This window comes from Juglans regia, chromosome 2, assembly GCF_001411555.2.
Source record: "Juglans regia cultivar Chandler chromosome 2, Walnut 2.0, whole genome shotgun sequence".
Lineage (NCBI taxonomy): Eukaryota > Viridiplantae > Streptophyta > Magnoliopsida > Fagales > Juglandaceae > Juglans > Juglans regia.
In genome coordinates this window covers 20,914,943-20,927,418 of record NC_049902.1, presented here as the reverse complement: position 1 = coordinate 20,927,418, position 12,476 = coordinate 20,914,943, and the positions used below count along the sequence as shown (strand labels likewise).

The window sequence follows — 12,476 nt, the reverse complement described above, 5'->3', positions numbered from 1 at the left end:
CTTCTTCATACCCTTCCAATAAAAAAGCCAGTTTAGCCCTCTGGTATGTTTTCAAGTACCTCGAGTGACCTACTTGAGGGCTGTCATGAATAAACTGCAATACCTTCTTTTTAAAATCACAGTTTCCATCCAACACAATTCTTCCCTTTTTGAGCATCACCCTTTGCCTAAGTGAGAAACCCTTGGGTACATTCTGGTTTGACTGAAGCTGGTCCAATAATACAACCAACTCATTAGACTCCTAGTAGCTCTTCTTCAACTTCTCTAACCAAGAAGGAGTAGGGAAAGACAGTATAGCTGCACATTCATCCTCGTTTGAATCCTCCATCCTCCTTGAGAGTGCGTCTGCCACTCTATTTTCTTTCCCTTTTTCGTATTCAATAGAAAATTGATAGCTCATCATTTATGCCACCCACTTGTGCTACATCTCAGTTCCCACTCGCTATTCAAGTAAAAACTTGAGAGCCTGTTGGTCAGTCCTAATTATAAAAGACTGACCAAGGAGGTAAGACCTCCATTTTTGGACAACCGTCATGAGAGCCAATAATTCTTTCTCATAGGTTGATAAGAGGAGAGTTTTGCCCTTAATGGCCTTGCTTAGATAAGCAATAGGCTGTCCCGATTGCATTAAAACTGCTCCCAGCCCAATCCCACTAACATCACACTCAATAACAAAGGGCTTGCTGAAATCCGGCAACCTTAAGACTGGGGGGTGTGCAATAGCCTACTTCAAGGCTGTAAACGCCTTTCTTGTCTCCTCATTCCACGTAAAAGCATTTTTCTTCAGCAAATCAGTGACTTGGGCTGCAATACTCCTGTAATTCCGAATAAACTTCCAATAATACCCCGTCAACACTAGGAATCCCCTTAGAGATTTTACATTCTTGGGCTTGGGCCATTCTAGCATAGCAAGCCACCTTAGAAGCATCCGCCATCACTCCCTCTGCATTAATCACATGACCTAAGTAATCAATTTCTCCAACAACAAATTTACATTTAGATCTTTTGGCATATAGGTTGTTTTGTTGCAGTAAGGATAAAACCTTACTTAAATGCTCTAAATGTTCAACTTGACTCCCTCCGCATTAATCACATGACTCGTAATGCCCATCATGAGTGTGAAATGATGTTTTGGATATATCCTCCTCAACTACCCTCACTTGGTGATAACTCGACCTTAAATCGAGTTTAGAGAAAATAACCGAGCCAAACAATTCATCCAACAACTCATCAATCACTGGAATCAGAAATTTTACCTTCATCATCTCCTTGTTTAATGCCCTATAGTTCACACATAATCTCCAACTCCCATCGGCCTTGCTGACTAGCAGAACAGGAGAAGAAAAAGGGCTAAAGCTAGGCCGTACCACCCTTGATTTCAAGAGCTCAGCCACTATTTTCTCTATTTCTGTTTTTTGGTAGTACGGATACAGGTAAGGCCTTCTGTGGTTGTGTACCTTCATTGAGAAAAATCTAGTAGTCATGGTTACAGGGTGGAGGCAACCCTTTAGGCTCATTAAAAACTCCTTGGAATTCCTTTAGGACTTGAGTAACATCACCCTCCAAATTTATTTGCTCATTCCCTCCCTCCGTAATAGCCATAATTTGTAACAAAACACCCTTGCCCTTAGGTATTTTATGGCCATCCTCCACCATAGAAGGTTTCAGCTTCAACCCTTGCAATTCAATCAACGTCCCCTCGTGTCTAGAACTCATCAGCAATTTAGAGAAGTCCCAAGTTATGGGGCCCAATGTTTCTAACCATTAGACGCCTAACACGACATCACATTCAGCAAGATCAAGTAAATAAAGAGAGGGTTTAAACAAGGTACCTTGCACCTTTACATTCACTACATTGCACATTCCCTCACTTCTCAAGTGTTTATTGTTTGCTATCTTGACACTCAATGCAATTGAAGGATCCACTGCCAACTTCAGCTTTGGAATTAAAGCTGAATCTATGAAGTTATGTGAGCTGCCTGAGTCCACTAAGATCACCAGTTTCTCCCTTTTTATGCTGCCCACTAGCCTCATTGTGCTTACTGTAGGAGTGCCTACGATTGCAGCCAGTGAAATTTCAAGTACCTCTACCTTGTCATCAGCCTTGTTGTCCTCGCCCACTTCTTCACCAACCATTGTAGGGTTGTCCTCCTCCTCCTTTATGTCTTCCTCATCAGCTTGAAGGAAATAAATCCTCGATTTTTCTGCACTTATGGTTTGGGTTTCACTTCTCATCGTAGTGGTAACATAGCCTCTTTTTCCGTTTTTCATCCATCTGAGCTGAGAGAACTGGTCTGGTGGCACCAGTAAGGCTAGACCACTTAGTGTTGCTGCTACCAGAGTAAGACCCTCAGGAAAAACCCCCAACTAGACTTCTCCCCTGTATGCTTACTGTATTTTTTTACACTTAAGAGATATTCCTCTTGTATTCTTACTAATCCATATGCTGCATTCATATTGATATGATTAAACATTTTTATGGGAAGGTGGATTTCATCTTTTAGCCCGCTTATGAAACAACACAGCTTGTGCTCATCTGAAAGGCCCCTCAACTGATTGGCCAAGGCTTCAAATTGTGCCGTATAAGCCGCAATAAAGCTGTACTGTTTTAATCGAGTTAGAGCCTCCATGGGACTATCGTAAGACGTCGGTTTGAATCAGAGGAGCATATACCTGGTGAATGTGTCCCAGTCATGGAAATGGCCCATCTCAAAAGACTCTTGGTACCACACATGAGTCTCCCCCTCCATGTGGTAAGATGCCATGAGCATGTGGTGTGGTAAGGGAGTCTGATGAAATTCAAAGTACTGGTGTGCTTTGAAAATCCATGACGCTGGATGGTCTCCTTGAAAATGTGGAAAGTCTAAGCGCACGCCTCTTAAATTGCCTCTTCTTGGTTCTGGTGGTTCTTGGTCTTCATACAGCTGCTGGCGCTGTTCTTGGTGCTGATTGTTTTGCTGATGTTGATGTTACTGATTTTATTGTTGATATTGGTTTTGATGTTGTTGTTGGTGTTGCTGAACGATTGTGCGCATCATTTAATTGAGTGTGTCCAAATTATTCTGGAAGTTCTTCATCGTTTGCTGGGTTTGCTCATTTTGTTGTCTGATTTCCAGTATTTGTTACTGTAATTTCTCATGTTGTTGATGCTTGGATCTAGTATTTTCTGCCATAGGATCAGTGAATGTTGATACCACTGTATAGAACCTTGATAGTTGTGGATATTAGGCTTGCTTGTGGGCTGTTGTATATTATGAGGATGATGAAAATGATGGAAGATTGTTGCTGTGATGAAAAAGCAGAGTGCACGCCAGATGTATGAAGAAATACTAGAAAGGAAAATGACAATGGAACTGTTACGGGAGTAACTTCGAGGACTCCCAAACCTCCAAGATGAAAATAATAAAGTACAGAGTATTTTTCCAAAAATATTTAAATACTTTTCCACTCACTTTTCCGTGCCTTAAAATGCTATACTTTCTTAATAGAATTGAGAATATCTAAGTTGACCCCGACAATAAAAACTCATATGACAGACGCACGCACCATTTGGATTAAATATCAAAAGCTGCATTTACAGACTCTATTAAAAGGACTTTACTACAAAACGGAGCGTCGCACCCAACTTTTTTTTTTTGAACTTAAACATTAAGAAACGGTGCGCAGCGGCGGCACCCAGACATTTACTACTTCTATTGACTCATAAAAAGGAGCACTTTAATCCCTTCGCACGACGTAGTTGTTGCTTCTTCAGACTGCTTCCCCTTTTTGTACTTCTCTACTTCGACAGTCCTCCCAACTAGTAGTTGGCAACTACAGTTCCTCCCAGATCAAATCTTCTTGTCGGATTCCTAAAGTGGCCCTCTCTCTACGATATTCATCCCGACTTCTGATTTAGCGCTCTGGATGGTCAATCTCTCTTTCTTCATTCCGGCTTCTTCCGGTCTCTCTCCCCCCCGCCCCCCTCTATCTCTCTCTCTGTGTCTACCTCTCTGTATCTCTCTCTGTCTCTCATCTCTCCCTAGATGCGTATGTAAAATTTATGGTTTTGCTCCTAATGGAAATTGTCATAACGTAGTGCAGATCTGGAAATCTGTGGTGGCTCGCAGTATCAAGATTTTCGAACAACTTAACCACGCTCAGGTATGGATTTCTGTTTAGCACATATGCAAAGCATAGTTTATTCATGAATTTTGGGGCTTTCTTATGTGAAAGTATGGGCCATTTTTTGAAATTCAAGCCATTGTAGCTTGAATAAATCTGTGAGTTATAACTTGTATGGTTGTGTGTATATTTCTCCTAATCGCGTGAACGTCTAGCTTTATTTGTAATTTTCAGCTTCTGTTTTTATCATTATATATTTTTCCTTCCAGGGAGAGAGATTTCTGCGAGAATAGCATAACCAAGAGCCTGAAAAATAACTTAGTAATCATCAATCTGTTCATCGTACTCTAGACATAAATTATCCGATTTGTTTAATTTCTGTTTTTGTAATCCCTAATCACCAAGCTGCTCTCTCCTGTAGTTATCTGGATTGAACTTAAAAATATTATTTTCTTTTTATTGCATGGGATTGAAATGTGCGTGGCCACGTGTAACCATCATTGTTAGCATATGGGCCACTTTGCTTATTCATGTTATGAAGTTATGAAGTATGCGATAGTGGTAACCCCAATAGCAACTGCCCTTGAACTTTCTTTCATACATTGTTACTTTGGGCTTCGGCTATTGTATTGAATGAGACTAGTTTTAATGACTTTTATGTTGTTTTTCACAGCGCTTAGCTTGTAATTAGGTTCATCTCCTGGATACTTCCTGTGTACTTGGGCCTTGCCTAATTATGTGGATTAATAAATTCTTCTTACTTATATAAAAAAGAATAATATTGCCTTCCTCTACCATGGCTGCCTACCGTTGTTCAAATGTTTGTCTCATGGATCTTTTTGCTTTTTTTTCTTCAAATTTTTTTTCTCTTTTCGTTTACAGATGTTTTTATATGATTTAATGGTTGACAATCAGAGGATACAATGCTGCAAGTTCCTCTAATGTATATGTTGATTATTAATTATTTAAATAGATTCAAGTTTTCACTTTTAGAATATCAGCCAAGAGTCATTTTAAGATTTAGGTTGGGAGATTAATTTAGTAAGCATGGTTTGCTTTTTAATCCTCTTTAGGTTGCTGGTCAGTGCTTGTGTATGAATATAGTGGAATAAAATAATAAGCCATTTTTCCTCTTTGTCATAAGTTTAGGACTAATATCCATAGTATTGACAATGGGGCAATCCATAAGAGGAAGACGGAAAGGACGACGTGGACGCTATGGAAAAGCATTAATAGGCGAAGGCAGAGGCACACAGGCACAACCTCCAGTATTGAATCTGCGAGATACTGAAGTGGACACATCATCAAATGATCCAACTCAATCACCGAATGTTGGCCTAGATTATATCATGGATGATGCTAATGAGGCCCATAGGAGTGTAGATATTGAAGGTAAGCTGAAAGTTTGACCCTTATTCACAGTAATATTTATGGTATTTATTCACTTGGTCAGGTATGGATTTCTGTTTGGCACATATGCAAAGCATAGTTTATTCATGAATTTTGGGGCTTTCTTACGTGAAACTATGGGCCATTTTTTGAGATTCAAGCCATTGTACCTTGAATAAATCTGTGAGTTATAACTTGTATGGCTGTGTGTATATTTCTCCTAATCACGTGAACTTCTAGCTTTATTTGTCTTTTTTACTTCTGCTTTTATCATTATATGTTTTTCCTTGTAGGGGGAGAGATTTCTGTGAGAATAGCATAACCAAGAACTCTAAAAATGGACTTAGTAATCGTCAATCTGATCATCGTACTCTAGACACAAATTATCCAATTTGTTTAATTTCTTTTTTTTCTAATCCCTAATCACCAAGCTGCTCTACTCCTGTAGTTATTTGGATTTAACTTAAAAAGATTCTTTTCTTTTTATTGTGCATGGGATTGAAATGTGTGTGGCCACGTGTAACCATCATTGTTAGTATATATGCCACTTTACTTATTCCTGTTATGAAGTATGCGTTAGTGGTAACCCCAATAGCAACTGCCCTTCAACATGGGCTATCAGAAAATCAAAAGAATCGATGCTTATCAGAATAGGATTACTCACTAGCACGGTTGTTGTGGCCCAATTATTTCTATATTTTGAGAACCTTTTGGCCATTGTCGGTTCAATATTTGTTGTTGCGAGTTCATTTGTACTCCCATGCTTGTGCTATTCGAAGATTTTTGGTTTTCTCAATGGTTGGAGCAATAGTCTCTTGGGTGTTGTGGGAATAGTAGTATTTGTAACTGTAACAGGATTTTTAGGGACCTATATCTACAAAAAAATATTAATTTTTGAGGCCAAATCTTTTGCAGGGGGAAGTGGTTTTGATTGCAATTAACACCTAACTCTAGTGAAAATCAGCTTGCTGCATGATTTTGTGGCTAAAAAAGGTGTCAGGTGTTATGAATTGCGTTTGAATATAAAAAGCGACCACTTTCTTTTTATCTTCGACAGGGACTGCAAATCTTTGGCATATGGTGTGGTTGAAATCCACATCATATGCCCCTCTTACTTCATTTGAGCACCAACCTCCCCAAATTCTCCCATATTTAACATCAATAACATTCCTCCAAAGAGCATCCCCTTCTTGATAGGGCATTATTGAAGGTTCCCCCAAACCACCACAAGATTAAGGGGTACAGATCTTATCCCACTTAATCAAATGAAATTTTTTCTCATCCTCTAAACCTCCCCACAAGAAATCACGAAAAGTCTTCTCCAATCTATTCACCACCCCTGCAAGCAAAGGAAATAAAAGATAGAAAGTATGTTGGGAGGTTGGATAATGTGCTCTTGATTAAGGTTATTCTACCACCTTTGGACAAATAAATCTTCTTCCAACCCGCCAATCTACATTCGATCTTTTCAACAATCCCATTCCACATTGCCTTGGATTTATGAGAAGCCCCCAAGGGATAACCAAGATACTTCATGGGCAAAGATGCCACCTTGCAGCCCAAGATAGCAGCCAATTTGCCAAAATTATTAACCAAGCCAACAAGAACCATTTTAGATTTTGATAAATTCACCTTAAGGCCAGAGGCAGCTTCAAAACAAAGCAAAAGAGCCCTCAAGGATTGAATCTGGTTGGGATCCATGTCACAAATAATCTGGTATAATATTTGGTGTGGTGAGTTGCTTTGAAGAATGCTTTCCCTTCTCTTTATAGGATTGTGTTGGATAAGGGTGCCTCATTGGCTGACAACATGGACATTTCTACTGGTTCTCTTCAATGGTCTGTGAGGTTTATTATAGTTGTCTAGGATTGGGAGGTGGGGGATATTACTGCATTTTACAGTACGTTATGTGTGCTGAATGTAAAGGCTGGAGGGGAGGATAGGTTGCTTTGGACTCATTCGGAGAATAAAAACTTCTCGGTCAAATCCTATTATAAGGTTATGTCGACCCATTCTTCCATTGCCTTCCCTTGGAAGTGTATTTGGAGGAGTAATGTTCCTCTCAAGATTGTTTTCTTCTGCTGGCTGGCCTCCCTTGGAAAAATATTGACTACCAATAAGATGAGAAAGCCTGGCCTTTACATAATAGATTGATGTTTCATGTGTAAAAGAAATGGTGAATTGGCAGATTGTCGTCTTCTTCACTGTGAAGTAGTTAAGGCTTTATGGGATGACATCTTCACTAGGCTTGGTATTGCATGGGTAAAGCCTAGGAGGGTGGTAGATTTATTGTCATGTTGGAGAGGAATTCGGGGCAATTGTCAAATCGCTGATGTTTGGAAGATGGTGCCTGTATGTTTAATGTGTTGTACTTGGAACGAGAGGAATGGTCGTTGTTTTGATAATAGGGATCGCTCATCTGGAGGGTTTAGGGACTTTTTCGTTCATACATTGTTACTTTGGGCTTCGGCTATTGTATTGAATGGGGGGCTATTTTTAATGATTTTTATGTTGTTTTTCACAGCGCTTAGCTTGTAATTAGGTTCATCTCCTGTATACTTCTTGTATACTTGGGCCTTGCCTAATTATGTGAATTAATAAATTATTCTTTCTTATAAAAAAAAAAATCTCGCCTTCCTCTACCATGGCTGCCTACCGTTGTTCAAATCTTTGTAAGTATGCTAAGGAGTACTAGAGATAAGATGTACTGGAGTCATTCCAAGAAAGGTAATTTCACTGTTAGATCATTTTACCAAGTGCTAACGAGTCCTGGAATGACTAGTTTCCCATGGAAGAGTATATGGCAGACGAAAGCTCCCTCAAAAGCAGCTTTCTTTGTATGGTCAGCTTCTTTGGATAAGATCCTCAGTACAAACAATCTAAGGAAACGATGGGTAATTGTATTGGATTGGTGTTGTATGTGTAAGAAACATGGGGAATTAGTAGATCGTCTGCTTTTACACTGTGGGATAGCCAGGAACATGTGGGATGATTTGTTCACGAGAATCGGATTGTCATGGGTCATGCCTCTTAGATTGGTGGATTTCCTAGCAAGCTGGAGAGGCTTTCATGGTAGCTCACAGATAGCGGCCATTTGGCGAATGATTCCTATATGTATGTGTTGGTGTATTTGGAGGGAGAGAAATGCTAGAAACTTCGAAGATCAAGATAGAACAACGAATGAGCTAAAAGTTTTCTTCTTTAAGTCCTTGTTCGTATGGGTGAGGGCCATAGTGTGTAATGGACGAAGTGTCCGTGACCTTCTACTTTCTATTGTAATCTGTAGTTAGGTGTTTCTCATGTATACTACCTGTGTATCTGGGCTTTGCCTATTTCTATGAATATAACTTCTTGATTATCGATAAAAAAAAAAAAAAATGTTTGTCTCATGGATCATTTTTACTTTTTTTTTCTTCAAAATTTTCTCTTTTTGTTTACATATGTTTTATATGATTTAATGGTTGACAATCATAGGATACGATGCTGCAAGTTCCTCTAATGTATATGTTGATTTTTATTTATATAAATAGATTCAAGTTTTCACTTTTAGAATATCAGCCGAGAGTCATTGTAAGATTTATGTTGGGAAGATTAATTTAGTAAGCGGGTTCTTTGCTTTTTAATCCTCGAGGTTGATGGTCAGTGGTTGTGTATGAATATAGGGGGGAATAAACTAATAAGCCATTTTTCCTCTATCACAAGTTTAGGACTAATATCCACAGTATTGACAATGGGGCAATCCATAAGAGGAAGACGGAAAGGAGGACGTGGACGCTATGGAAAAGTATCAATAGGTGAAGGCAGAGGCACACAGGCACAACCTCCAGTATTGAATTTGCGAGATAATGAAGTGGACACATCATCAAATGATCCAACTCAATCACTGAATGTTGGCCTAGTTGATATCATGGATGATGCTAATGAGGCCCATAGGGGTGTTGATATTGAAGGTAAGCTGAAAGTTTGACCCTTATTGACAGTAATATTTATGGCATTTATTCACTTGGCCATTTGTGGTCTTTTGCAATTAATGATATTGGGGTTTTGTTGATCAGATATGCCCACTCGAAAACGTGGTCGGGGACCAGCAAAGGGCACAGAGTTTGAACGCCTCCGTAAATTTGGAAAGATACCCTTAAATATTAAGGATGGACAAAGAGGTCCCTCGTGCGAAAATTACAATGTCTTTTCTGGACGAGTGACAACGATTGTGAGACTTCATGCCAACATGAGGCATGCAAGCTGGACCATGGTAGACAAAGAGGAGAAAGATGAGCTCATCGACCGTGTTCGGGTACCATGATTTATTTAAGAAAGGTTGTCAGATATTTTTTTTTATTAATGCAAACCAAAAGTCTTACAAAAATGCTTTTCTCTAATATATGATGCTTAGGCTGACTTTGTATTGGATTGGACACAAAGTTCCCACCGTGAGTGTGTGACAAACACACTTGCTCGAAAGTACAATGCATTCCACTACCTATTGCGCAAGGTATATCTGGGGTATGAAACGCATGAAGCGGCACTTTCTGGTGGGACAACCTTGGTGGAGAAGCCCGTATGGGAAGTGTTATGTGAAAGGTGGTCAAGCCAAGGCTTCAAGGTAAATATTAATGTATATTAAGTTCTTTCTGTGATAACTCAATCGTTGTGATTTTTATATGCTGGTGCATTGATATCCTTTCCTTAAAATGATGAACTAATGCTCAAAAATTAAATTACAGAAGCTGTCAAAGACAAATAGAAAAAATAGGCAAAAACAACAGATCAACCACACAGGTGGCAGGAAGTCATTTGTTAGGATTATGGAGGAAAAGGTAAGTTCTAAGTAGTACATTCATCAATTAAATGAGTGAATTTTCATGCCTATGTTATTGGAATACCTAACAAAGTCTTTGATGATAAAGCACGAACAAGCCCCAAATTTGGTAGCTTTTTATAAGGAAGTGCATTGGTCAAAGAAGAAGAGTAGATTTATTAGCGAAACAGCAGAACACAATTATGTAAGTTAAATCTGTTGATGTTTATTAAATGAAATCCTCTTGTACAATTGTAATCGTGTTCCTTAATGGTCATGTAGAATCTGATGGTTGAGAGGTTGAAGGAGAGAGACCTGGATGAGAACGACAATGAAGCAGCTAATGCGGTGTTCAAGGAGGTTTTAGGACAGCGATCAGGTTATGCAAGAGGTCTAGGCTACTCTGTTACACCTGAACCATCTCTTTCATTGCGCAACAATAGGGATTATCAACGCATTAGCAAGGAGAATGAGAAGAACAAGATTAATGCTGATCTATACAAGAGCCAGCTTGAGGCATTGAAGACTGATTTACTAGAATTCAGGAACCAGTTTCAAGACTTTGAGAAACAGATGAATACTCGCTTGACAGAATTGCAGTCTCAGAGGGAGTCTCATAAAGAGACTCCAGTCGATGTCTAGACATCCTTTTGTATGACATGATGCACGCTTTTTATTTTTTGAGCTTTTGAAGAAGGTTGATCAGCCATTTGATGGGGATGATGTCATTGTTGGTCGTTTTTTTTGAGCAAGTTAGGATGTGGCAAGAAAGGAAGTGACAGGAAGGACATACAACCTATTACCAGACAGGTGGTCTCTACTCCTTTTGTAGGCTTAGTCCATACATCCTTAGTTATACCCCTTTTATGTGCTTTATGTCCTGCCATGCATTTAAGTAAATAGAATAGTAATCATTTGATAAATGGATAGGGTTGGTTATCGATACTTAAGATAGCATCAAGTGTGAATAGCTTGTTGAGCATTGCATACATATGATCTGGGAATCATTAAATGAACCATTATTGCTATTGTTATTATTGGACTTGCAAACTGCTCTGAACTAGTGAATCATTTTTGACGCACATGATTGCAGTGAAGTTCAATGGTAAAATATGGCCATATCTATTGTATTGTGTTGGTGTTGAATGGAATTATCAAAATGAATTTTATGCAACCTCCTGTTTGGTCTTCTGTAGGAATTGTCATTTTTTTTCTCACTCACTACCTTGTGAAGCTCTCTCAAATTGGTTCGGTCTCTCTCATTAAAACTGTGTCCATTTATAATTGTTTTTATTTATATTGGTTGTTATACTTATAAAAGAAAAGAAAAACCCACTTGGTTGTTTAAATTTTTCATTCATTGTAAAAAAAAGTTTCTTTATATGCTAATAATATTCTGACTCATCATTTATTCATTTATAAGGGTATCAAGATATTGGTGAGCCATCTCCACTTGCAGTTTGTATATTCTGCCATATTAGAAATTAATTATTATGAAGATCAACTAAATGGTTGGCATTTTCCTGATATCTTTTTGCAGGGCAGAATAGGGATTGAAAGAGACTACTGTTAAAGACACAGGACTGCCCGAGGGACTTGATGAATTCTATCTCAAGAGTTCAAGCCAAGACCACTACTGCTGGCCTGAAGTAATTGAATCTGTATGTATGAACCAAACCAGATGAAGTTACTTTATGCAATTCTTGCTTTTTATTTACAATGGCTGATAGTCAAACCATGTTTCGTTGTTAAGTACTATTTTCGCGTGCATCGTGTTTAGTGATGACAGAACTAATATATAAATATGTGTATGGAAGTGCTTTAGCCAATGTTGGAGTTGATATTAGCAAACGAAAGGGATATCAGTATTTCTTTTCCTGCGCTATCTGCTTGTGGAAAATAAATTGTTGCGGCGACATTTATATATAAATAAAATTAATTTTCCCGCATTGCCTTATTGTGGATAGAAGTCATTTTCCACGATCACTCTTTGCGGAAACTATCTTTTAGCGGCAGCATCAAATCGTCAATGGCAGTTTTTTCGACCAAAGATGCTGTCATTAGTGCTCTTTTCCACGTTTGACTCTATGCAGGAAATGCATTCGCGTAGCGTCGTAAATTGCTGGTATAGGTGTTGTAGTCTTTTGCGGCGATTAGCACATGTAGATAAAAACAATTATCGACA

General features: G+C 38.7%; 1 protein-coding gene across 6 annotated transcripts; it reads left to right on the top strand.

The window, feature by feature from the left end:
- Positions 1-3,728: 3,728 nt before the first annotated feature.
- Positions 3,729-12,167, top strand: LOC109000018. 6 transcript variants are annotated; one of them, XM_018976899.2, is made up of 10 exons: positions 3,729-3,909; positions 4,084-4,143; positions 5,249-5,496; positions 9,201-9,443; positions 9,549-9,787; positions 9,887-10,096; positions 10,218-10,310; positions 10,401-10,496; positions 10,574-11,101; positions 11,832-12,167. In XM_018976899.2, the coding sequence occupies exons 3-9, from the start codon at positions 5,277-5,279 to the stop codon at positions 10,931-10,933; spliced, it is 1,461 nt and encodes a 486-aa protein (XP_018832444.2). In that variant the 5' UTR covers positions 3,729-3,909; positions 4,084-4,143; positions 5,249-5,276; the 3' UTR covers positions 10,934-11,101; positions 11,832-12,167. The 6 variants fall into 6 exon arrangements, with proteins under 6 accessions (XP_018832444.2, XP_018832460.2, XP_018832429.2 ...); XM_018976915.2 differs by having other exon boundaries at positions 3,729-3,943; positions 5,254-5,496; positions 9,216-9,443; XM_018976884.2 differs by having other exon boundaries at positions 3,730-3,909; positions 5,254-5,496.
- Positions 12,168-12,476: the final 309 nt, after the last annotated feature.